The sequence below is a fragment of the Amia ocellicauda genome, chromosome 13 (genome assembly GCF_036373705.1).
Source record: "Amia ocellicauda isolate fAmiCal2 chromosome 13, fAmiCal2.hap1, whole genome shotgun sequence".
Classification (NCBI taxonomy): Eukaryota; Metazoa; Chordata; class Actinopteri; order Amiiformes; family Amiidae; genus Amia; species Amia ocellicauda.
The window spans coordinates 35,295,336-35,323,061 of NC_089862.1; the positions used below are offsets into that span (position 1 = coordinate 35,295,336).

At 42.4% G+C, this 27,726-nt stretch overlaps 1 protein-coding gene across 1 annotated transcript; it reads right to left on the reverse strand.

Moving 5' to 3' along the window:
* Positions 1-1,383: 1,383 nt before the first annotated feature.
* Positions 1,384-27,426, reverse strand: nfkb1 (nuclear factor of kappa light polypeptide gene enhancer in B-cells 1). Its single transcript, XM_066720743.1, has 24 exons — positions 27,148-27,426; positions 25,386-25,426; positions 24,197-24,284; positions 19,057-19,097; positions 18,615-18,713; positions 14,622-14,770; positions 14,140-14,303; positions 13,513-13,671; positions 12,406-12,510; positions 11,181-11,272; positions 10,624-10,762; positions 10,043-10,171; positions 9,542-9,640; positions 9,072-9,275; positions 8,184-8,325; positions 7,571-7,685; positions 7,248-7,449; positions 6,550-6,719; positions 5,846-5,948; positions 5,126-5,259; positions 4,753-4,819; positions 3,941-4,107; positions 3,321-3,480; positions 1,384-2,324 (listed from the first exon to the last, which is right to left on the reverse strand). The coding sequence occupies exons 2-24, from the start codon at positions 25,419-25,421 to the stop codon at positions 2,155-2,157; spliced, it is 2,934 nt and encodes a 977-aa protein (XP_066576840.1). The 5' UTR covers positions 25,422-25,426; positions 27,148-27,426; the 3' UTR covers positions 1,384-2,154.
* Positions 27,427-27,726: the final 300 nt, after the last annotated feature.

Consider the following 27,726-nt stretch of genomic DNA (forward strand, 5'->3'; position numbering starts at 1 on the left):
AAATGTAAAGCTTTTTTAGTTCATTAACTACACAACATCAACAACAACAACATCAACAGGTAATAATGGTATAACTGAATTACTCAAACAAAAAGGGGAATTAAAAATACTAGCATAATATTTCTGGAGGATTTACACAGACCCAATAGAAGTGACAGTTAATGTTTTCAAGAAATACAAAGGAAACAAACCTCCTCATACATGTGATGACGTAGAAGTGTTTACGATGCTTCTCTTCTGCCGGAGCAGCAGGCTGAATGGTTAAAACAACATTCATTTCACGCTCTGGGATGCCGGGACGTCCCAAACTGACCCCTGGGATATGAGTGGAGCTGCTGTGTGATGTCTTTGACTTGCAATACATACTGTATACCAATATTAAAAGATAATCCCTTTATAGATAAATGTACGAGCATAATCTAAACTACTCACATTGAAACGCATTTCATTAACTGTCATTCCCAATGTACAGTGTCAGTTCATCACAATCCAGTTCCAACCCTTTTTTACTATTCTACCTGGCAGTGGTTATAACGACTCGAACGCCATTCCCACCCGTGTCCAACGATGGATGAAGTGGCCTTTTCAAGTGTTCTGAGTAACAAACACAGCGGATACAAAGTTACAGAGCGGTTCACACTATTGTTCACACCACTGCTGCCGCTGCCTCGGTGGGTTCAGAGGTTAACACCACGCCTCCCGACTCCTGCTCTGACGGGGAAGTCCAAGCCCTGCACTACTCTGCAGTGGCCGACTCCCACTCCCGTTAGGCTGTGAAAGATCACTGGGTAATAGGCCCCGACTCTTCTCACCACAGTCATCCTCTCTAACTGAGATCAGAGTTCTGCTACACCTGAGAAGCAGTTTTTCAAGTGCGATTTTATTATAAGTTTCATGTTTGCTTCGTTTTCCACCTCACAGTCTCAGGAAAACACAAACGGGGTGGACAGCTCAGGAGTAAAATCGGGTCAGTTATTTCGGCAGAGCTGGGGCAATTATTTGGATCTGCCAATGCATCTGGAAAACAATAGCTCTCTGTGAGCGTGACTGCGGCGTGCCACTGCCCACAGGGCTGCGCATTAGCTGTGGCTCAGCTGAAACCATTTAGTCTTAATTGGACTGATATGTCTGGTAGTTTTCTATTATTTTAGTATTTTATAAAGCTGAGAGATTCATTAATATCTAATTAACATAAAAACAATGGAAAAGCCATGATAAATGATTAAAAAAAAATGAAGTACTAAGGAAATATACCCACAGATTAGAGACGGCTCACATTGTGACGATTGATGATTCTACAGCCTTTCTTCTGTATTTCAATGTGAAGTGTATTAGGAGGGCATCTTCAAGATATAAAACTGTAGCCATGAGTCACAAAACACATGTGTTCACCATTTTATAGAATGATACCACAGAGATTATAAAACATTACAATTGTTTATCGAGTTCCGCGAGTGTCCGGCGCATTATGATGTTGGCGTACAGAGTTTAGATTACGACACAATTACAAAACACCATTGCTCCGGTAACAAGATATACTGAAACTTAATCCACTGCTTTTCAAAAGCTGCTGTAACAAAACCAATCTGCGTACTGCAACCTCTGCTTCACTCAAAGAGGAGTGGCCAGTCTGGTTTTTCTAGCTCTGTGTTTTGAACGGTTATTTTGCTTTAAAGTTCAACAGAGTTCCCTGTGACGCCATATTTGCAAAGTTCACAACTCCTCACAAATGATCAAGAGTACAAGCAGGATGGCACAGAGCTGGTTTAAGGTGGTTTAAAGTAAATCACATATTGGATCTAATTAAAACTATTTGGGTCTGTTTAAAACGAGCTGCAATTCATACCCTTGGGCTGTGGGTTTGGTTTGAGCCCACCCACTGTGACAATCTCCCCCATTACTGGCAGAGATGAGTCTGAGAACTTGAGGGCAATCAGCACTTAATAACGTCTTAATAATGACGGACTCACCCAGGAAGATCCGAGATGCCCTTTGTAGAGTCCACAACATACACTGCTAATGGTATAAAGCTGAGGCCCGAGCATAAATAAATATTTACTTCATTCCTTAACACAGTCAAGAAATAACAATACATCTTCAAAATAAAATCTAAGTTGCAGCCGAGAGCCTGTGTCCAGGGGGCGCGGGTGAAGGTTATACCTCTTCCTGGGGGGCGGCGGGCGCGAGGTCGGCAGGGCCGCTCAGAGACTCGCAGGAATACAGGCTGACCTTCCTGAAGGACGTCTCGACGCCGCTGTCGCAGCCGCTGCTCTCCTCGTGGCTGTCGTTCTTCAACCCCTGCAGACGCTGGGCCAGGGGGACACCTGCAGACAGAGACCAGAGTCAGGCATCGCTCGCACAGCCGGGCGGCCAAGCGCATCGTTCATTCACAGCTCATAGTAAAAACATTTCAAATATATTCAACATGAGGCCGAATACTTTGTGTTCACTACTGCTGTGTACCTGTACAGAAAATGACTTCTAAAACAAAGCTCACTCAAACTAAATGTAAAAAACCAACAAATCCATCCCTGATTTGATCACAAACCTATTCAACAGAGTTAAGTTTACTTCACTGTTTAAATCCACTTAGTGTAGATGAATATGTAATAACATGCCAGTACTCCTTTCTGTAGTGAAAAATGTCACTATTTGTATAATTTCCCCAAAACAGGTGGATTTTCCTCACAATTTCCAAGGGATTCCCCTTGTATCTGTTGATCACAGAATTAGCATATGAAAATTGTCTAGGAGCAAAGTGCAACAAAGACAAAAGATCAAATAAGTTGTCAATCCTGGCCTCTGGTTCAGGGAAACTCCTACAGCGGTAATCTGACATCGCTGACGTGTGTGTGATAGCCTCTCGCCATTGTCACGACGGGACCATTGGGTTTACGATCTTTCTGGAGTTGAGATTTAGCATAATTCCCCTCAGACGGCAGAACAGAAAGCCCCTCCTCTCGACATTTAGAAGAAATGTCTGCTTCTGAAGAAATTCCAGGGAAGACCAGCCTATGCTCATTGTTTCTTTTCCGTTTGTTTAATACACATAAAAACACAACAAATGTGTCAGAGTGGTTTCTTCTATAGGAACATATTTCTAGTCTAGTTTTTTTAACATGTGACAAATGTAACACTTCTCTGCCCAATTCACTACATGACAATGTGTTTTTCCTTTATTAGTTTTAAAATATACTTGTGAAATGCTTCTGTAGATGAGGGGGAAAGAAGGTAAAGCAATGTCTTAAAGTCTGAACTGGCAGGCTGAGTAGGCTGATCATTGAGGTGTGTCGGTGTGTCCGTCAATGCTCGGCTCGTACCCGTCTGTTCTGCGGCGATGGGCAGCGCACTGCTGTCCTCGCTGTCCTCCGTCTTCGTGCACATGGCCCCACACACAGCTCTCTGCACGATGTCCACGGCTTCAGCGTTGCCCAGGGACTTCAGCCCATCCAGCAGCTCCTTCATGGTGCCCCCGGACACCTGTGGATACAGTCGGGACAGCTCCATTAGCGGCTGCTCAGGATGGCCACGGCATCGTTAGCAAAGGGTTTGACAAGGGGGTCGGTGTTTTAGGAGTGTAAGATATGTTGGTTTTAATGATTTATGGAAAATCTAATTCAAATGTACGTGACAACAAGAGCGCATGATCTTAAATCTTAAACCAGAGACCTGTGAGTAAAATCATGCGCATTCGCCCGACCGTGGTGACATTTTTATTTCCAGAATATGACTTCTATGTGTAGGCCTGTTGCTTTCTGAACATTGTGCCCCGGTGAGGACTACTATAAAAAACAACAGCCATCTTCCTTCTAAATCTCCCTCTCTCTGCAGGCGACTCCAGTGGGACTGGTTTGGAAAGCGATTATTTTGCGGTGTGTTCTGATTAGATTGGTGCCAGGAATCTCTAGAGAGCCCATGAAGTAAAGGGCAAGGGTGGCACCTCGTAGCTGTCCAGCAGGGTCTTGGCTGGCGAGGGACTCAGTCGGAAGGCACCATTCAGGATTCCCAGCCCCAGCCTCTGGGCCAGGATCTCCCAGTTGCCCGCGGGCCGCTCCAGGACTGTGCAGAGCTCCCGTTTGGTTTCTTCACCCAGGTTCTTCATATCCCCTAGAAAGAAAAGCCACCAGTGATATAGGAGCTGCCCTTCACCCATCCAGGAGGGTTAGGGCACCAAATAAACAATCCACATGCACTACCACATCACGTATTAGGAACTGTCATATTGGTAGGACGTGGTGTAGATCGGAAGGTTTGTCATTTGGTGGTTTTGGCACGCATCAAAAATATGAGATCACTTCAGAAATTAGTTGTCACGTTGGCTAAACTTGAGCAGAATTTTGCATTTCTTTGATCTGTGTATGGTGGGGGGGGTCTTTATCTGCTTAAAATATAATCTGTTGGCCAATCAACTTATTCTCTGATGTAATTTTTATACTATTATGACAAACATAGACCTAACAGAAACTATGGAAACCTGTACATTTAAATTACAGTGACTCCAAGTAAATACCAGGAATATATTACATCAAAACAGGAGTAGTTACAGTAAAATGATCAAAGTGTTAAAATAAGTAACCAGGAGCGTAGTTTAATAAGAAAGTGCATGAGAGCAAGGGTGCAGAGCTGATCAGTACACTGGGTTGCGGTACTTAGGAAATCAAAGCAAACCTTAACAGTATATTCAAAATTGCCATAAAGGACTGCATTCTGGAGGAGCAGTCTTTATCTTCATATGTTTAGGGAATGTCTTACCTGGAGGAAGCATGGTGGCATATTTTGAATCTGGTTGGTATTGTTTGCCGTTCAGAATGTCATAGATCTGGAAATGGAAACAGCAAAGGGAACAGCATTAGGCCACAGCCAGCATGGAGATCACTGGCCTGAATCAAACACAGCTGAACTGTTCAGTTCTTTCATGAAGGGAGAGAGTCACAATCACCGGTGAAGTCCGTGTCTTTACCTTGAAGCAACGCTAATATGGCTAATGGGTTTAAGAGTGATGCATTTAAATGTAAAGAAAATCACTTTAGGTACATATTAAAAACAATCTCAAATAGATCTGTCACTTTTTGGAAGTTACTCATCAGATGATGTGCATCGTCTTCTCCCTGATTTACACACACACCTCTGCAGACACAGCCATGTCTAAAGGTGTGGTCCCGGGAATGAACCCCTCGTCGTCCTCCTCCTCTACCTCCGCGTAGCCTTCCTCCTCCAAGTTGTACAGCGGCTCGAAGTTCTCCTTATGCGCGTCGGCGCCTGCGGGCAACGTGGAGCAGAAACCACCATTTACTCATCTGAGAGAACAGTGCATTGTGGGGGAATCCCCTTGCCTTGAGTGCAGGTGATTCACTGAAAACTATTTATCAAATGCCAAGATCAATATTTTTGGAGATGTATTTATCTAACAATAGTTTCTGCCCAAGCAATCCTTTCATCTACAACATGTCCTGGTACAGTATCTACAGTTCTTGGAAATACAAATCATGAACAGAGTATGTAGCCTGAAACACGCAGTCTGACTGGAGAACTCTGGAAATGAGGAAGTAGGAAACGTAGTAGGAAAATGGAATTGTAAAGATACAAATAAAATCTTTCAACATAATGTCTAACGTTACCCAGCTGAGGGCCAGCCTCATTAACATATTGCCCCTTCTGTCATCAGCTACATACCAGATATAAGCTATAGCTTTAAGACTGGGGATGAAAAAGGGGAAAGACAGATTCGCAGTGACTTCCTTTCTCTTCCCTTACTAAACCACACTCGAGTACAGAGATTACAACCACGTTCCTGTGGCGTTTTTGATGGACTGAGATTTAAAGCAAGGCTGGTGGAGTCACCTACCAGCTGCCATGAGCAGAGCGGTCAGCTTCACCGAGCCCCGCCCAGCCGCGATGTGGAGCGGCGTGGATCCATCGTACGTACAGGCGTCCACATGGGCGTTGCCCTGCAAAGACACCACACCACTTTTATTATCTCCCGGAAGGTGCGATTTCAATGATTTTCAAATCCATCCATCATCAAAAAGGACATTCTTTAACTTTTTTTCTGTCAACCATCTTGAAAATACAAATTATAATAACCCCCGTTTTGTTTGAAAATGACAAAAACAAAATGACTAGCCAGGCTGCTAGAAACCCCAAACTATCCTCTGAAACAGGCACTCCGACACCGCTGGCTTCTCTTCAGACAGAGTGCTGTGAGTTACGTCGTCAGATGGAGGACAGGCATAACTCTTGCCAGTAACACACAATCCCCCACCAGCCCCACCAGCCAGTCGCTGCTGCACACCTAGCCAAGGTTACCCAGCTGACTAAACCCCTTCCAACCCCACCTGCACACAGTCAATGATCCTGACAGCCGTTCCACCCAAGTGATCCAAGTGACGCAGCGCGAGATGTTTTTTTGAAGCATATCTGGACTCAAGTGACAAACTAATTCCCTTCGTTTACCTCTGAAGTTAAAAATATTCTTATTGCACTGTGGTAGGTAGGTTCCACCAAACTGTCAAGCCAAATGCCTGGGATGGGCGCTGCGCCACAGCATACCTCCAGAAGAAGGCAGCCGGCCAACGAGATGTTCTCCAGCTCCACGGCCAGGTGCAGGGCGGTCCTCCCGCAGCTCAGCTCACAGCTGTCCACGTCCACCCCGCACTCCAGCAGCTCCCTGAGGGCCGACAGGCTGTTGGCCAGCACAGCCAAGTGGATAGCACAGAAGCCTGCAAACAATGGGACAGCTTTGAAGGAGGAGGACATGGCAAAAACAAGGCACCTGGAGTATTAACCTGGACTCATGGCACCTGAGTCTCCACTCACACTCAACACCAGGGACCAATTAAGTTAGGAGAGTGTGCTCGTATCTCTTAAGAGTTTATAAATGTGAACTGGAAAAAATTAAAGAAAAAAAGTACACGTGAAACTTCTCCCTGATCTTCATGCAGTTTTTTCTCAGGTTTGCCCACTGAAGGAAATTATTGTTAACTCTTGAGTGTCAGTTTGAATCAATGCAATAAATCAATGGAACTAATGACTCTCTAATGTAAGTGAAACCTAACCGTCATTCGCATATAGCGACTGAGTTAGTCACTAAGCCATGAATGATTTGGTAAAGACCGTTTTCGATTAACGCATGGAAGGGGAACGTTGGCACGGCACAATCAAAACCTCTCTTCTGTGTTATAAACATCTGTGGCATTCATTTCTGTAAGTCACACTTCGTATGGCACAGGCAGGGTTGGATCGTTTACCCGCAGCGTTGGGCAGGTTGATCAGTTTTGCTGCCTCCTTGTGCCGGAGCAACAGGCCCACGATCCTCCCTTCGCCTTCTTTAGCCGCGAGGTGAAGAGCCGTGTTTCCGTGGCGGTCTGTTAGACTGACATCTGCGCCAGCCTGGATCAGGGCTTCCACTGCGTCCGCCTGCCTGGTGATGACCGCCAAGTGTAAAGGTGTCTGAAACAAAGGCATTGGTACCATTAAAAAGCCTTTGGTGATACTGGTATTGCCACCCACAATACAGGAGATGAGTGAAAACTCTCTACTGCGGAGTCTGAAGACACCCCAAGGCTTGTACCTGATAGAGGTCGTTCCTCATGTTCACAACATCTTCCCCCGGCAGAGCAGATATAACCTCAGCCAGGCCCTTCACCGTGTCAGTCCGGCTGTGGATCACACCGAGGTGCAGGCCTCTGGAAACGGGGGAAAGACGAGAGACATCACTCCCTGCTGCTAATATTGCTGCACCGACATTCATTGTGTTCCCACACACCTGACTTTCTGGGCATAGCTTATATGCATCTCTATTTCCAGATGATTTACAAATTCTAATGCACTTAAAATGACAGATCCCCTTTGTGGGGGGTGGACTGTCCTCTTCTGGTAAAATAAGCCATCTCGGATGCAGGTCTCGCCAGTGGAGAGGAGTCAATCAGTGTGACACGGGTAAATTGACACCCACGTTTGGAACCAGAACCGATTTATTCTGGAACAATGCAGAGCACTGGTGAAGCACAAGAAGGGAGGACAATTTCTGGCACAAGCGTGGAGCTTCTGTGCTGAAGGCGAAGTCAGCAGCACAAACTCCTGCGTAACATTAATGAACCGGTGAGGTTCCCAGAATGTGGGTGCCCTTTGACCTGTGCCCAGCCTGTGCACGTGAGCGGGGCGATCGCACGCTGCTGACGTACGTGTCTCCGTTCTCGTCCTGCACTGCCATGAGTGGGCGGTGCACCGCCAACAGCATCTTCACGTCCCCCGTGACAGCATAGTTGAACAGGGCCTCTGTGTGAACCTGCGCCAGCTGCAGGGCCTTCTCCCCGAAAAGCAGGTCTGAACAGACAGACAGAGCGAGAGAGAGAGAGAGCGAGAGAGAGAGGGAGGGAGAGAGAGAGAGGGAGGGGGAGGGAGAGGGAAAGAGAGAGAGAAGGCATGAGCTGCAGTTTTGGTGCAGTAAGACTGAAGATACTTACACGAGCCATTGTGGGTCTGTCATAGGACTCATAAAGGCTAGATTTTGACACTCCTTAGATGCAATTCTTTAAACTTATATAAGCAGCAACTTTTACAAATCATTACATCAAACTCAGTGTCTCCATTGTGTTTCTGACGAGCGATACAGACGGCAATTCTCCAACACTGGATTTGCAATTCGCTGTAGTTCTACAATGGGTATAAAAATCACTTTGCACGCACTTCAAAATGGCACTGAGCTTTACTACGCTGACACTTCACAGTTAAAGATCAAACTTGATAATTGCATGTGTCAGACACTTTTAGAGGTATCAAATATTTGAATAAAGCTGGGCTATCTTCATCGTCACTCTGAATCTCTCTTCCCAGATGCAGTCATCAAGCGGTGGAGCCCGGGTTTGGACAGTGACTCGCCTTGTGGAGGATTTAGCTGAGTGAGCTGCTCAGGGGGCCACCCGGCAGTCAGAATATTACTACTAAAGTGCTTTACACACTACAAGATCACTGTTAAACCTCTCCATTGAATGCAAAGTCCCAAAACAAAGTGAGGAGACTCAAATGCTACTAGGCTGTTTGTCTATGCTTAATTTCAACAGGTAATTTACCCGCTGTGTCCTGCACTTCCTCTGTGAGTGCCGAGTCCTCCGTAGGACCCAGGTCTGCGGTGCTGCCGGCCTCCTGCTCGAGAGACTGCCTGGGAACCAAAACCAACTGCTGTGTGCCGATCTGCAGGGCCCCAGCGACTGCCGGGTTCTCATCCATGTCGTTGTCACTGTCGTCATTGGGGTCGTCCTCCGGGCCCTTGGAAGCTGAGACACAGAGACGCCAGTTACATCTGAGCACCCAGCAGCCCCCTCCTCAACCTCAGCATGAATCCTGTAACTGGTGCACTGGGTACAGGCAAACACACAGAAACCTCCCCCGTGTGTTCTGGTGCAAATATCCTATGTGTGGCCCTCTCGAACGGTGAGGCCCTCATTAACAGGCTCACAGTCAACGGGAGACTTTTATTGGCTATAACAGGTTTGTGTATTAAAGGCAACTGTAAGGGGTGAGAGTGCTCTCTGGTGATTACCGTGCTTCATGCCAGTTCCCGGACCAGGCTGGCCATGGGAGTACGAATACCCGCTTCCAAAGTTGTTATAGTTTGTGTATCCTGGGAAATTATATTGACCTGTAATAGAGAAACAGTGAAACAGTGAAATATTCATTCAGTTTTGTTCCCAAATCCCAGATCAACAAACAGAGCGAACACAAATCTGTTGTCTCTCTTTCGGAAGTTCCTTGGAAACATATATATGTATTTTTTTACTTTTCTAAACTCCTTATCGTTCTGGAAACGCTCCAGGAAAAACTAACTGCAGCGCCAGCCTTCAAATGCTAAACCTGACAGAAGACAGGGGCTCAGAAACATATCCAAAACACTACATAACACGACTCAACTGCCTTCCCTGACAGGCCGTTTTTACAAGACAGATCGGCAATTAAAAACACAAATGATCTGTTATTGACAGCCCCTCAGCCTCTCACTGCAGATTGTGACCCATAGGAATGACAGAAAGGTGCGTCTGGGTACCTCCTCCAGTGCCGGGACCCCCACCAGTCCCTCCTCCTCTGTACATCCCCCCTCCTGACCCAGACCCAGGGCCATAGTCCTGGAGGTTGGGCAAGGTCTTCTGCCTTTTGCGTTGCACCTCCTCCTTGTCTGTGTAACAAAGCAGGGAAGCCTTTTGAGACGAGCAATACAGGCTTTAAAGAGCACATATGGGCCTTGATGTATTGTGTGGTTTCAGCCTGGTTTCAGGCTAGACTTGCTCTCTATATGTATATCTATACATACACACCCTATAAACAACATTAAACAAACAGAAACATATTTCAGACTCACAGTGGTGTGTAAGACAAAACTGGTTGTTGCTAGTGTTTTGAACAGGATCAACAATGCCCAGAAACAGAAAATATTGATGCTGACATAAAGGAAAGTCCATTGCTGTGGTTTTTGAAGTGAATGAAAATTCTAATCACATGCTGGAAATTCCAGCAAAAAAAAAAAAACATATTTCATATTTCTGAGGCAGATGGACAATCTCTGCTCAAGGTCTCACCAGTGTCTGTGTATCTGTCAAAGTGATGGTGGAGGACAGACCGCACACTTACCTATGACCTGCGGGTGGTATGTGAAAGGCTTGGGCTCGCTGGTCTCGTTGTCAGACTTCCTCTTCAGCTGCACAAACACCGACGTCGGCTTCTGTAAGTTGAGGTCCTTGTACTTTGGCGTCTTGAAGACGATCGCAAACTGCAAGGGAAAAGAGCGACGCTGAAGGAGTCCTGCTGGCTAACATTCCCCCGACCAATAACCATCTCTTTTTTTATATGTACAGAACATTTAACCCTTTTTTTCCCCAACCACATCAAACACAAAACTTTAAAAAGGTATGTCATTCCAGATAACAGCAATGAATGTAAAATGAAACTAAATATAACAGGAAAACTTAAGGTGTTCTTTTGGCTGAATAATATTTACCACGGAAGAAATAATAAACTGCTGGAAGCGAATGAATGCTCTGTCCTGATTAAACAATGCAAAATATCGAAATGGCTTTAAAGGAATCCCGTAAAGTAAACCAAAAAATACTTTGTGTTTTTTGAGTTTGTTTTAACCCAGAACAGGGCCAGATAAAGCAGGTCAAGTGGTCTTCACCAGCAGGACTGACCTGCCTGTGGACGTCTGTGGGTGAGAAGTCACCAAAAGCCTCCCAGGCCAGACCCGTCTCATCGTCCTCGTAGAAGCGAACCTGGATATCGTCTATCATAAAGGGTACAAGAAGGTTTCCAGGTCAAATAAGCAGACCCCTCCCCGCCCCCGGCTGTTTGATCACTTTCAGGCCTCACAAGCTCGGCTCTTTGTACAAATCGGCCGATGAAACAGAAACATATGAAAATGTGTGGGTTTAACCCAGATGCACTGTCGGCCGTCCATTCATTTTTTTCTTTTACATATTAACTGATATAAAACCACATAAAAAAAAAAAGGAAAACAACTATAAAACAAAGCGTAGCAGAGCAACTGACAGGACATTGACTATGAAACCACAACGAGAGAACATTGTACTACTTAGGAAGCTAGCCTGAGATTTTCTTTTGTAGTTTCCATTAGTAAATGGAAGACAATGGCATCCAGATCAGGTCGGTTCTTGCCTTCCAGTATCCACAAAAAGTACAGTGCCCTTGTATGTTACACGATTTACATAACAGTTGGGGAATTCCCCTAGTGTTAGAAATTCAGGGCCTATGACTTCCTTAATGAAAAGAACAAGTGCCTGACTGCGTTCGACTGAAACCACCAGGGACAGCAGATCGTAATCATGCAAACTCGAGCGCACAACATGTGCTCCACATTGCAGGAAGTTTACTTTTTCGTTTTCTAAATGCCTCCTGAACACGACACTCAACCAGCATAAATTACTTTTATTGTTACTTTTATTGAATGCACAAATGTTGAGTTGGCCCCAGATGCAGTTTGTTATCACACTTCATTATCCTTATCATTAGCTGCGTTTGTTTGTTTTTGAAATGGTGGTGTAGCAATGCACAGCGGCCTGGACACAATAGAGGAACAATACCTGACTTCCACCTCAGAAGAGGAACAGAAACGTCCAAGGACATGACCTCATTGATCTAGATCGCTAGAGAATTCCAGAGCAAGGCGCTGAACAGGCTCGGGGCCGAGGGCAGGATAAGGAGGATGGGTAGTGAGGTGTACACCGTGTCATAAAACCTGTGATCATAAGATCTAGCTGAAACTAACTATCCAAAGAGCTCGTGTAACCATTATCGACAACAAGCCCCACATGCAGTCAGAAACGTTGCTTAAACTTCACAGCGAGTGCGGCGGACTCATGGTGAAGAGACCACAAAATAAAGGAAAAACCCGCTTACCTTTCTGCACCTTGTCACACAGGAGATAAACCTCTTCTCCCCCCGTGACACACCCCGCCGTGCGGTCCATCCTCACGATCTTTAAATTGGAGGCATTGGGGGCTTCTGTCGTGAGGTGAAGAGGAAATACATCAATCAAGGTTTCTGTACTGTGGAGACTGTGGATTAAATGAGATTAAACAACCAGAGGCAAAACCAACCATTTCAGATGGAAATGTCAAATTAATAATTGAGTCTTACATGTACGTCTTCACTACTACAGCAGCTGTTTTACCCTGTGGGCATTTTGAGAGAAAACCATGGTGAATGCCTTCTTTATATTGGTAAACTCCATGACTAGGTTTTTATCTGATATTATGAATACTTATACTTTCAAAGCCACCTCCACACAATATGTCACCCACATCCAGCCATTCTGCTAAATTCTTCTCACACCTCCATTTTCCCATGAAGTCTAAATGTTATACACTGTACTGAACAGAACATAATTAATTACCAATACTGAGTGTATGATATCCCCTTAAAAGTTCTAAGGCACAACTACAGATCGGCCACTCAAAAAACGCTTCTGAAATGATAATTGGCAGTTTAGTTTCACATGGGAAAAAATAAAGGTCTACAATGAAACCTGAGGCCCGGTTTCCTTCTCCTACAATAACGTTTGCTTTAGGACAGTGGCAACTAACATGACAGAGTAGAAATGAAACCATCAGACAGAGACTGATGTGGTTTTCTGCTCATCTAGTGAAGGCCCACTGATCTGCAAAGTTTCAACCGTTTTTTAAAGCACTCAACCAAAGATACACGATTACAAAATTAGCAAGTGCTTTTATTTTACGAACTGGGATGGGACAGCACAATAGCACTGTGCAAAGAAACACAGATTTAACCCACTTGGTTTAGTGTCAATATTACTCGTACTTCCTCAGTAACGAAGTCTGAGTCAAACAAGGAGTTTCTTGGGGAAAACAATGAGGTTTCCATGCAAAATGGGATTCCCTGAAATGTTTTCAATTGGACAATAATGCTTAGAGAGATAGTCAAACCTCAATGTGTTCACTATGGGCAAACAATGTGTAGTCTATAAGGGCTAGCCCTCTTACTTACTGCTGTCGTAAATGGGATCCGAGATGACCGGCTCCAGTCGGCGACTAAAGCCCCCATCGCTGTCGGGCAGGAAGGCGGTGAACATCAGACGTACCACACTCAGGTCCATCTCCTTGGCCTGGTTAATGGCTGCACTTGCTATGAGGCTCTTCTCGTGCTCTGGAAGCAAAGAAATACCACAGTCCTTAGGGATTTGCTGGAGAGGCGCATAGAGAGAAAACGCTACAGAACTGTCCACAGTATCTAGATGAGCTCTAACTGGATCACTTCAAGACGATACTAGGACACTTCATAACGATCCCTCACATTGGAAGCACACAAAAACAAACTGGAGTCGGGTTTTAATGTCTGTGACATTGTAAAATGTTATATTTGATTATCATTATAAAAAATGGCATGCAGTGAAAAACAGACAAGTTTGAACCACAGAGGGAGACATCAGTTGTGTCCTAAGATGCTCATTAGGTAATTGTGGTTTGGTCACAATCTTTAATTTCAAATTTCAGACACAGTGACGTCTGCAGTACTTCCACGTTGCACAACACGTTCATCGATAGCTCGAAAACCCGTCACCCATTTATTAACACAATGGCCAGAAGATCCAGCTGCATGGGGGTGTGGTCTTACCTGTGAGTTCTCTGGGTATCTGTCCCTCATTCTGATGGCAGTCTATATCTGGGTGGATTGTGATCCTGTAGTTATAGCCCATCCTGCATGCCTCGGTCATCCTCTCTTCCAAGGTTTTGCTGACGTTCTTTTTAGTGACGTGAAGAATCCCCAAGTTCGGAAAACTAGCAAAAGCAAAACACACAATGAGTAAAAGACGCACTCAGTCACTCTGCTGGCCTTGAGGTGCTCCTGTCGGGAGTTCTCATGGCTTTATATACAAGAAAAATGAAAGATCACTAGCGTGTCAGGAGTTTCAGGTGAGAGGAGATTGTACTTCTCTGTGGAAGGGAACGACAACGGTCTTTAGCCATTTACATGTCAGTCTTTCACTAAGGAACGCACAAACTCTGGTCGAGATAAAACGAAACACAAACAGAGTCTAATAGTGAAAGCAGGCACTTTACATAAGTCCCACGGAGTCGCAGCGGCCTCGCTCTCACCTGATGCTGCTGTCTTTGGGCTGCAGGTCGGCAATGCAGATGCCCTTGTCACACTGCTTCCCCACCAGACTGTGAGCGTGGAGGTTGACGTTCTTGGAGTAGGTCACCAGCTGCACCACAATCTTGGCCGGCCCCTGATAGTTGTTGATCTAACGGGAATGATGGGGGCAACAAAAACATGTTGAGGTCTTTTACGATGCCTATAGAGTGCTTTCAGATTTTCGTAGATCTCTGCCTCCATCGAATCCCCCTGGCTTATTCTACCCAAATATGAATACGTCTTGTTACGGCATATCAAACCACGGCGCTGGGACTCAAACTTCAAAAGGAGCACATCCGCGCCATTATGAGTCATAATGGCCAGAATTTAGGCTTTTTATGTGATTATTTGACATCACTCTGGGTTCGTTTTCGAGTGGTTTAAAGAGACAATTTCATTCTGGTGAAATTAGTCATAGCACGACCACAAACTCTCTGAACAAAGAGAAAACAAATAAATAATTTTAACTAATAACTAATTCTGGCTATCAAGAAAGATTTTGTGAATGATACAAACCGCCCATTCGGTCTCATGTGTCGCATATAGGCCAGTGATTTAATTCAAAGTACGTATTGAGGTTGAACATTATAAGGGCACCAATTATTATTTGAATTTTTTTTATTTATTTTTTTTTTATTTTTTTTAAAGAGTGCCCTTCGTAACAAATTGCCACAGAGCACTTAAAACCAAATCGTACAGATACAAACATTGGTAATAATACTAATGATAGCACAAAACTTATAATGATACAAAAATGGAAAAGAAAATATTAAAGACAATCATTAGGCATGAAGCAGAGAAAAATTACTTGACAACATTAATGGTGTGAAAACATTTTAGGACAACTACAACTACAAATAATGTAGGTTTTTGACTCAGGTCCATAGTTTCACATTAATTAGCAAGAATTCAAGCACTAGAAAGGTAAAATAAAATGATCCATGACTGTACGCTTTAGTATGATACACAAGTGTTGTTTTGAAATTTCAGACAAAGGTCACTCAACCAGACTCACAAAGACTTTATTGAATCAAATCAGTCAAATGCTGACACACTCCCTTTTTACAATGAAGATAAGGACAGAGATCAAAGTAAAACACTATCACAGACTGGCAGCAGACAACAATAGCAGTATAGCACACAATAAAACATAGTAAAATGTAGTAAAAAAGACTGCTATAAAAACACACACACACATCAAACATTAATCAAAAAACGCTTTCTGATCTCAGCACATGCAAGCATCAGCTATCAAATAAGCAAACTAACCACAGACACCAGCTACATAACTCTGGAGGTTTAGGATGTTGTTCAATAACAGCCCTGAGGTTGAAACTCTGAAGATGCTTTCAGCAAATAAATCTGGGAAGGAGCTGTAAGGTTTTCACATACATGTGTCTCGTTACACTAGTGCTTTGTTGACTTGACTTCTAGTGTAAAAAGAGAAAAACTGACATTAAGCCTCACAGATTAAGTCTGAAGTGAGTACTTTGGTACTTGATCTGCCTTTTAAAAAACACATTGACAGCGTTACCAATACTGCTTTTTTCCCATTTCCCAGAGTTAGACCATACCTCACATTGGAGGGTGCAAAATAAGGGATTCATGATTTAATTTTTTCACGATTAGACTATTGCAATGCGCTGTTCACTGGACTCCCCAAGAAAATGATAAACTCCAACTCGTAAAAAATGCAGCAGCCAGAGTGTTAAGGAAAACAAAACAAAAAAGGAATATATAACCCCTGTACTAGCATCCTTACATTGGCTACCCGTGTCGCTTTTAGGATGAGGTTTAAATTGTTATTATTGTTGTTTTAAGGCTCTTAACGATATGGTATATTTGAAATCATAGTGCAGGCTTATTAAATGTCCAAAAATCAAAAAACATTATGCACCAAAGATTTGGAACAAAATACCAGCTAGAATCAGGCAGGCAACCTCCTTGAACAGTTTTAAGAAGCAGTTTTGTTGTTTATTTTAGTAATGCACTTGAGTTGTTTTAGTGTATGTTTTGTGTTACTGTATTTTTTAAAATCTATTTTCAAAATTAATATTTTGTTTAATTCTGTCTCTTTATATTGTCTATCATTTCCATAGATGTTGTTATAATTTCTGTTTTTCCCCCATAGAAAGTGCTATACAAAGTGTATTATTATTATTATAGTGCTATTCTATTTCAAATTCTCACTGGACCCAAAACTTATATTCCTTAATATTTGAAATGAGCCCCTTATTGAGCATCACTGGAGCCAGCACAGATTTCTCAGTACGATCAAAAGTAAAGATTGATTTAGGATCACGTGATTCTCTCATTTCCATTCAGAATTAAGCAACTACACAGATTGAATAATATTCTTAACGTTGTGTATGGACAAGACCTATGAAATATTCAGCAAATATCCAAGCAATGAATCTGCTTAGTCCATCATTTTCCTTTGCAGTTTTGACCCTAGCTCTTTAAATATCTAGCCTGACTCATCCTTGTGCAAAAGCTTGCAAGGATGGCCCGTATGGTTTCACCTGCAAAAGGCTCTCGATGACATCAGCAACAGGACCGGGCTGGTGGTTTTATACGACCCGTTATGTGGCTTAGCATTTCATATAATTTGCAAATAACACAGTCTGAAAGAATGATGATAACATGACTGAAGATAATTTATATGTATACACACACACACACACATGCATATACAAGAGATTTCATGAATCGTGAACAGAATTGTAAACAACAGTGATTGCTGGTACAAGACACTATTTTTGGTCAAGCAGAAGGAAAAACCTGCATCACTCTCCTCCAACAACCAACAAAGGAAAACAAAACAATTAACCATGAAATCATGACAAATACATCAATAAAAATAGACTCTACACACTATGCTGATAAGAGCTCTTTGCTCCACGCTAAGGTCGGCCCTACAGTCAATAACAATTTAATCAAATTCAAAACTAGTTAAATATTAAATATTAAATATTACACTATTTGTAGTAGTACTGTCCACTGTGTGTGTGTGTGTGTGTGTGTGAGAGAGAGAGACTGTTATTAAACCTCCCTGTCTCTCCTATAATGCTGATATCAAATTTCTCAAACAAAACCTTATTTCACAAAACAAAAGAAAAACAAATGGCAGGGTTTGGCATATGGTGCGCTAAAAGAGAAAGTTAACACTTCAGCTAGACGTTTCATTTCCTGTTCTGCTTTTGTTCTCTGACGACGTTCAGCCATTCCTATCAGCAGCCGTGACATAAGAGGAATTTCCCAGCTGGGCGTACACTTGCCTTGCAGCCACCCACACACGCTTCAGCGAGACTGAGGCCTCCCAACAGCCCCTCACTAGTTTCTGCTTCTGGGCACATTTCTTGGAGAATTTCAGACTGGGGATTTCCCCAGTGATGAGCAAATCGATATGTTAATCACTAAATTGGACCACATTGCTAGTGTGTACTTTTATAATCATATATTTTATTTATATATTTTTTTTGTTTTGTTTTGTTTTACTATATTGGAAGATACATATGTTTGTATTTATATAGAATACATTTACAGTCCTCGTCCCCATCCAGAAATTAAGAAACAAACTGCTTTGAGACAACCTGAGGTAATGGAAGACAACTGGTCAAAAATAACACTGTGCTTCCATGTCATTTATCTGATACTAGACACAAACATTGACACACACCTCTGAATTCAGCAGTGCTAATTCTATCTGTGTATGCTTTTCCCCTTTATCATGTTGGAGGAATGCGTTTGATCTGGTGGTAGATGGGGCCATTAGGGTAAAACAGAGTTTATCCACTTGTTATCACCAGCACTTGTTTTACCGAGAACTGTGTTGATCAATATCACAGACAATGTTTAACTACTCAGTCTAGGATGGGTCCTAGAGATCGCTTGGCTGCCTGCCTTGATTCTTGAACAAAACCAATACAGTAGTAGTCTCTGTTCTGGCTTACCTTGACCTGTGGATAGGATTTCCTGTTCTTTTCGCTCGATGCTCCGGGTAGACCCCCGTGGGAGGGACCTTCACAGCCATAACGGAATCGGAAGCCCCTCTACAAGAAGAAGAAGTAATCATACTTCATCATCAACAAAAAATTATAATCTCTTTTACTTTACTTTAATCACTCGGTGGTCCTCGAGAATAACAGAGGATTTCTGTTCTCATCTTTTCTTGTTTTATTCTCTGATCATTAAAACAAAGGAGTTAAAGACAAGTGGGAAACCTTTAGGACTGAAGATCTGGGAGGACGGATCTGCTCCACTACCTGGGAAAACCACTACCGCTGAAACTCGTCTGACAAACCAGGTCGATCTCAGTCTGCAGGCTAAACTGCGAGGAGGTATCGGATCAATCTAGGCATCGGAATGATCATATGAAGGTTTGACGAGTCTTACCTGTTTTGGTTGTTCTATGATTTGAAGGTAGGGTCCGTCGGCTGAAAAAATAAAATAGAAAAACAAATAAATATTGTAAAAGTCAATAATTGCATTCAAGACTGCTATGGCAGCGATGTTATGCCATCTGTGTAAAGGTAACAATTTCGCAACATGGCATGTGCGTCTCAGACATCTGTGGAGTGTTTTGCGTTCCTGGCCAACCTGGGACTCACAGTGCATGGCGTGCCTTTCTACAGCGATCCAAACAGGTCAATGCTGCACAGCCTCTACAAATACTAGGCGAGCCAAACACGCGGGAGGAATGTGGACTGATGGAGACAGTACTGTATTAAGCTCTGCCAAGACGAGCTTGCACCCAAACATCAGGCCTATTTTTGAGGACACAAAAAAACAAGACTATTATTTGGCTCCATTCCCTTCTGTGTTCATGAGAACTTTGCAGACATAAATATATCACTATCCTCACTTGCGTGTTATTCCGCAAGTGAAGAGCATACTAAAAAAAAAATGAATGTCCATCCTATGTTTGTCGTCATTATTAACTTACAGAAATCAAACCATGTCAAGCCATTTCCTTTTGTTTCTGTATAAAGCGTGTGTCTACCTCTAATTGAAAAGGTGTGACATGTATGCCACAGCCTCCCGTCTTGAAATCTTACAGGTTGTCCCAAAGCACACATGCCAGGACTGAACCAGATATTGCTCAGATACAGCATGAACCACACAGCCTTTTAAACCCTGTCCAGATTTAAGAGCATCTCTTCAAGGTACCCATCTTTCAAGTTTAAATGTACAGAACACCACAGGGTGCCTGAAAATGGGAATTTCAAAAAACTTCTGTCATCTTCGTGACATATTCACTTGCATATAGAAGTTCATTGTAAAAATGTATTGATGACTAGGAGCAAGCAATGTCAGAAGTACACTTGGAATTCAAGTTGTGTCTTGAAAAGTCCCCGAAATACCTCCCTAGAGCGCGGCTACACTTTCCTGCACCCTACCCCGGCAAAACTGCAAAAGGGACATTCCAGAGATGATAAAGTCCTACTTTATTGCACTGCAAACCACCTGCATGCACAAAGCTTTGCCTCAAGTCTTCTGCAGATAAAAGGCAAATCTGAACAAAATCCTGCTCAATGTCTTTGAAATTACAGAGAATGCCCTGCCCCATTTAAAAAAAAAAAAAACTTTCATACAGTGGAGGAAGTTTGCAGTGCTGCATGTACTTTTGTAGACAACTCCATTAAGTCACACCTAATTTTCAATATTATTTCAACAGGAAGCATATCTGAAGAGAAGCAGCCTCTTTCTAAACAGGAAGCTCTGAAGGGCTTGAAGTCAATTGTAAGGGAAATACAGTACTGTGCAAAAGGTTTTAGGCAGGTGCAAAAACATGTTTAAAGTAAGAATGCTTTCAAAAATAGACGTTAATAGATTACATTTATCAATTAACTAAATGCAAAGTGAGTGAACAGAAGAAAAATCTACATCAAATCCATATTTGTTGTGACCACCCTTTGCCTTCAAAACAGCCACTTCTGAGCAGACTTCTCTGGAGAGTAGATGGGTGTACCAGGGTCCCACTGTTTTCTGCCAATTCTGAGCTGATGGCACTGCTGGACATCTTTCAATTACATTACATTATTTGTCATTTAGCAGACCCATTTATACAGCTGGGCATTTTACTGGAGCAATCTAAGTGAAGTACCTGCTCAAGGGTACAACAGCACTGCACCACCCAGGGTCTGAACCCACAACCTTCCAGTTATGAGTCCAGAGCCCTAAGCACTACTCCACAGTGCTGCCTAGATTTAAACCCCTCGGCTCTGATTTCACCAGGAACTCTACAGCGTTGGCCCGGTGTGAAGGGAAGTAAGCATGAGGTGTCTTTCATCTGCTGCAGTAAGTTTCCTTGGCCGACCACTGCGTCTACGGTCCTCAACGTTGCCCGTTTCTTTGTGCTTCTTCAAAAGAGCTTGGACAGCACATCTGGAAACCCCTGTCTGCCTCGAAATGTCTGCCTGGGAGAGACCTGGCTGATGCAGTAGAACTACCTTGTGTCTTGTTGCTGTGCTCAGTCTTGCCATGGTGTATGACTTTTGACAGTAAACTGTCTTCAGCAACCTCACCTTGTTAGCGGAGTCTGGCTGTTCCTCACCCAGTTTTATTCCTCCTACACAGCTGTTTCTGTTTCAGTTAATGATTGTGTTTCAACCTACATATTGAATTGAATGTCATTAGCACCTGTTTGGTATAATTGTTTAATCAGACACCTGACTATATGCCTACAAAATCCCTGGCTTTGTGCAAGTGAACCTAGAAGAACTGATGCTGTTTTGAAGACAAAGGGTGGTCACACCAAATATAGATTTGATTTAGATTTTTCTTCTGTTCAGTCACTTTGCATTTAGTTAATTGATAAATATAATATATTAACATGTCTATTTTTGAAAGCATTCTTACTTCTTACATTCTTACAAAGCAATACTCTTGCTAAGTGCATGGCATATACTAAACTACACGTCAGCAGTTATAAAACAATACAGGCATACCATCATTCACAAGCCTTGTGTGAAGAGGTCTGCATTGGGGTTTTTTCATAGAGCCCATATTTAAACTTGCTGTCCTTATGAATATAAAAAAGATCCACCCAATTTCCATAACAGGCTCATCCAGTCCAGGGTCATAGTTCATATCAAAACATCATATATCACAGAAGGTGAGAGGGAACAGTACTGAAGCAGAACACAAAACTGTTTATAGAGCACTGTCAAATACTTGTTGTTGTTTTAGTATTGAATCAAATAGTGCGAGTGACATTTACAGAGACCTGCCACACTGATATTTAAATAAGCATTTAATGGTCATGGTCAGCTTTCTGCAGAAGCACAAACCTATAAGGTCTATTTGTTTTCCTCTGTTAAATAAGCAAATGCTTAAAACAAAAACGGTTTACCAGTACATGTTGTATTGCACTATTAATGACACATCAGCTGGAGGTCTGGACCATGGGATAATAAGAAAAACACTGTCTGGTATTCATAATTTCTTGTATGTCTTTAGAATGTGCCAGCATTATTTATTATTATGCAGGCATCCAATACAGTTCTCAACATGCCCCGACTTTGGAGAATAAATTCCAAATTCCTTAAATTCAGTTTCTCATTTTGTTGTTGTCAAAACAAGTATTTAGTAAGAGCAAGTCTCCAAAGTTTAATATGCATTTAAACTTTACATTTCAAAGTCGAGATACAAAACTAAACAGTGAGTGCATCTCAACAAAATCCGAATTACAAAAAATGAATGGTTTCAGCAGTGCAATTCATCAGTACTGTGATTCAACAAATTTCTGTTGAAAACCCAACCAAATAGGAGTGTTTGCCTCAGGCCAGGAAGATGGTTTATCAATTTTGTGGTTTAAGCCTGACTAAAATTTGTGTCTGTTTCAACATGTCGACCACTTGTTAATTCAAACTGTAGAGATTCAACTTTACCCTTCAGTGGCACAACGTAAGGGACTAGATTTGGAAGTTCAATCTCACCATCGACTAGCGGCAGAAATAGAAAATATTACCCGCAAAAAGAGGAAGCAGCTTCCCAACTTCACTTCGACAGAGAACAGAGCCTTCACTCAGTGCTAAAATCAGACGTGCCTTCCTGCTTCTTTCAGTGGCACGTCTGCCCACATCCTCCGCTCTGAGATGAGCTAAGCATCTCAGGTGCCAAGCAACACTGATAATCTCCTAGGTGTGGAATTGTGGCCTCATTTTCGCGAGTCCCAGAATGGAGAAGTGAGATGACTTGGGTGACTGAGAACTGCTCACTGTCTGTATGATGAAACTGGAGGCCTTTTGAAATACAGAAACTGCTCTTTGGAGTTTTATTTTCCAAAGCCTCGACCCAGATTTGCAAACCACTGCCTTCGAGTAGGACTTTAAAAGGTCTCCTGATTGTTTGCTCTGGGATGACTTTCAGAAGGGAAGGCTGACGTAAGCACTGACAATGATCAGAAACAACTCTTAAGTCTTTAACAGGATGAAAAACCTGATGGCAACCTCTTCACTGCTATCTGGGATCATTCATTTAAACAAAAGTCACCAGCTGGCACAATGCCATCGGTGGAGGTTGATTAACTGGCTTCCATATGGGTGAGAGATGCAACACATTAATTTAAATAACTGTTGCAACATGTCAGTGAGCACTCTAGCGTTGCAACATGTTTTTTAAATAAAGAGCGGGAATTCAGCTGGGGTTGTGTGCTTCACTGCAGTCCACAGAGATCATATTAATACATCACTCTGACCTGACACAGTGAAGGAGATAAAGGGTGAACGATCAAATAAAAACACCAGGATGACATCGCTTCTTTGGGTGAGAAGCCACAGGTCGTCTTTTTAAATCGGGCAGCAGCTTAGCGGCTATCTAAGTTCGAATTTTGCGTCGATGCATCATTGCACCCGTTAAGGGTTGGTTAACTGTATTTAAAACATTCTTATTGTTTCTGGCATCTTAAAAACATGTGATATCAGAGAGCCCACACCTCCATCCCATTCCTGCCAATATATGTTAGAAATACCCATAATTACATAATCTTCTGAGGTGGAAATACAAAATTAAACTGCTTCTGCAAATCAGTCTCTAAAACATTATTTTATTCCAGTGTCCGTGTATTGAAATGATAATCTGTCTAATGCTATGCTTTATTGTTTATATATTATTTTCAGATGTTCAGGTTATCAAAAACATTTTGTAATCTACATTTTCTTAAGATTATTTATTAAAGTATGTGTGAGCTTAACCAGAACAGAAAATATATATTTATAGAAAGGAATCCACTGACATTGTACAAAAATAACTTGCTTTTATCTGTTTCATATTTCCTCTATTTTGTTCACTGATTTTTGATAACTGCAATTTTCATTCTTATCTTCAGATCACACCTTCTGACACACACCAGAAGTCTGTCACGGTCTTATTCTCTGACAGAAATCATCCCTTTTCTCCTGGTCCTGCTTTAGACCACGATGGGATTTTTTTCCTTCCTGCCTCTTGAAAACAGTGCTCTTCCCGAAAGATAATTCCCCCCCCTTCCCCCCCATTAAAAGCTTTGGTGTTTAAAACAGAGCTTTGTACTCACCTATTCTCAGAGAGGGCGTAGACGACATGGGGGTAAAAGTAAAAGGATCCATTCCTAATATAGGGGGAAACACATCCATGTCGAAAATCTGCGGAAAACACAAACACGGTAATGAATCTCTGTCAAATACCTCTTCAGAACCGGTGCCTGTGTCACACAGTGCATACAGACTTAATATGCCAGGTTCCTCTTCATGTAGGGTTTCAAAGGTACAAGACTGAATAAAGACCTTTTAATTTACCCATTCAACCTATAAAACAAGTGTCTAGGCCTAGATACTGCAGCACATGTAACGTGCAAAAACAGGAACAGCTGTATCAAGGGTTTTCAAGCCTAAATATAGATTTAGAAAAGAAATATCACTGCGATCATTTTATCTTCAAGACTAGCCAGCTTTTTGAAGGAATACAAGTTTTCAAGCTTTGTGCGGTGTTTTGAACAGCTAATTGTTTGAACATATTGTTTAATTTGTTAGCAGTTATGCCCAGATTAAAGACTTTAGGCCTAATAAAGCCAGTGACATCCTTGCTTGTGGACAGGTTTTCTACCATGACGTTGGACGGATGACAGTAAGTTTATTGTTTCTCTTTCTTACATTGATTCTTGTTCACCACTATCCTGGATTAAAGTGAACACTAAAAGATTACTATTTTTAGATTCAGATTATTATCACTTTAAAAATCTGGTTATTATTATTACTAGTATCTGCTTAGTATAAGTATTCACTCAATTTGGACTTTTTCACATTTGATTGATCTGAAATTTGATTAATTGAAATGGGAATTTCTTCCTTTGATTTAAACAACCTGCTCAACGCTGAAATCATGTGAAACACTTTTTTGCACACAGACTCCATTCATCTCATTGTGTGAACTGTGAAGGCAATTGGTTGCAGCCGGAGCTTATTTAGGAGTTTGTTGTGCTATTCAAAGATAAATCAAACCCATTTCAATGCATCAAACTTTCAGGTTGTAACAGAGACAAATGTGAAAAATTCAAAGAGGGGATACTTCTTACAGGCACAGTAGATGACTGTAGTTTTGCACCCATGCATTTTTTAACTGGCAGACATCTCATTGTGTAACTAAAGAATATATTGCGTTTGCGGTTTCTCTGCTCCATTGTAAATACACAAGCGCATCAGGCGGGAACAACAAGCCCAAACAGTGCTCCCTGCCCCAATACTCACACCAGGACCGGGCAGGTAAGCGTCTTCTTCAGCCATGGCTCCTGAAAAAGAAGAGATTCAACTTGGGTCATCCTCCGATACTGGCAACTCGTCAAACAAACAGGATTAATATTCCTCATTCAACATAATGGGCAATTCTGAGGATAGATGTAAAAAACTGGACACTTGCATGCACATTTGGTGAAACCCTTTCATCCCCTTGGTACAGTACCTTGCAGCATTGGTTAATAATATTCTGGTAGAGCATTCAAGTTAATGCTTGATTTAGCGCACAACTATTATTAAATTATTTATGCATTCATTGTAATGTTTATTTATTGTTTTAGGGGGAAATAAATAAAATCATGTTTAAATCATTGCAAAGTACATAAACTAACCAATATCCACATTAGAAACCTAATACAAACATCTGTACAAAACAACTTTAAAACAGGACCAAAGTCCAGGCCTTGGTTCTAATCTAGTTCTGGCTTGTTTTCTAGGCAGGCAGACTAACAGCCTTGTGTTTATGCAGTTTGAAGGAGGCAGGACTTCTGTATCCTCAGCCTGCAGAGGATGTGGTCAGAAAGGTTGAACTTTGGTAGTTTTTAATCTTGAAAGCTTTGACAAGTGGCTTACTGACTGCTAATGCATGATTCTAGCCAATCAACTACAATGCCCAAAATACATAAAATATAAAGGCTTAAGTGATTTGTAATGAATGGCATACAAGATGGATATGCCTACATGCTTTAAATCAGGAATGAAGCCAGGAGAACATCTGTTTGGGACGGGTTGTCTCAAGAGCTTTCAGTAAAGCTTAGAGAACTGGAGATGCATTCATTTCCATATGCATCTAATTACTATACATAGTGTATGTGATAAAGACACATTGTCGAATAACAAAATAAAGCCTGCCTTTAAATGCATTTCCTTTGGGTTTCAAGTAGTTTCAGTATTATCTTTATTATGATTAAAGATTATGAGGGATGCATTTACACAGTTTTTCTGTGTATGTTGAGCTCTGGGCGTTGACAACACACATTTTTCTGTAGGTTTTTCCCCGGCACTACTCGACACATCGATATATACTGATGTCATCTGCCTTGTTTGTTGTTGTGCACAGCAACGAGGTCTACTCATCGTCAGATTTCGGTCCTATTGAGACAGATCTTTAGTAACGATGCTTGGGTTTTTGTATCATTATTCTTATTTTTAGCAAGGTTGTTGTAAAGGTACATTTCTGTATGCCAGTTGATTTATGTCCAACGAGTGAATCGACATGATCAGTCAAGGCACTTCGCACACCCAGGTCCTGGCTCAACGGCACACAGCAGGTATTAGCTGTCAAACCTGAGTCATTTCAAACTGTTGCTCTGCTCTAAATGAAAAACGTGGTTTGGAAATATACAAGTAAACACTACTAGACTAAGACACAGACTTATACCTCTACTGAAGCATACTCATGGGAGACGGACGTGCTGTTGTACACGTTAACTAGATTTGATTTCCTCCCATTGTCCTTGCGAAGACCAGATCAGATGCATTTCATCTCCCCAGCTACAATGAAACAGCGAACAGTTAAATACGCATGAAAACTGAAGTAGCAACAAATGCGCATATTTGTATCTAGTTTTCTTATGAGGAAGTAGACGTCACGGCACGCCGATCTCAGTGCAGATGAAATGGACACACTGGAGATAGGAAACCGATTTCAGCAGCTGCACAGATGTTACTCTCAGCCTGAAAAGCCCTCCGTGCTGCAACACACAGGCCAGCCTACCTTGTCGGTGCAGAGCCGCAGATCAGGTGAAAGTGCCGCCGCTCGGGTCCACTCACTTATTGCGCCATGTCGAGCTCAAAGCAGGGCTGAGCATTTAAATCACAGACAGGAATGAAATCGAAACTGCAGTATATCTGTCAGACACACAAATACAGGGTCTATCCGCGCTACAGGTCTTATAAACGGCTCTTTTCCTCACGGCGCGATTGCTCCTCTGTATCAATTCCTCGGCGAGTTTGTAAGAAATGTTACTTCCTTGCTGGAAATTCCCAGTGACGTCACGCCGCGTCGTTCGCGAGTTGGCGCCCCCTGCCGGCAGCGGTACACGCAGCATGGCCAGTTATTTCAATATTAGGAACAGGACACCTGTTACCTTTTTAAGACCGAAGTATGATACGAGATGTTACAGTACTCAAATGAGAAACCACCATTTATGAGATGATGATGATGATGAATATTACTAAGCAGACAGTACTTGTAGGATAGCAGTTTCTGTTTTACCATGCTTCTTGCGTTACTTGTACTCGTATTATTCTGTTTTCCTCCTTGTTCCCTTTCCCGTAGCCCTTGACTGTGACC

Excerpts from the sequence above, each read along its gene's own strand:
- nfkb1 (XM_066720743.1), bottom strand. The coding sequence starts at position 25,421 with ATGGCTGAAGAAGACGCTTACCTGCCCGGTCCTGGT. Across the intron at positions 10,172-10,623 it reads ATACCACCCGCAGGTCATAG|ACAAGGAGGAGGTGCAACGC; the intron begins GTAAGTGTGCGG and ends TTTGTTACACAG. Across the intron at positions 5,949-6,549 it reads CCGGCTGCCTTCTTCTGGAG|GGCAACGCCCATGTGGACGC; the intron begins GTATGCTGTGGC and ends GTGTCTTTGCAG.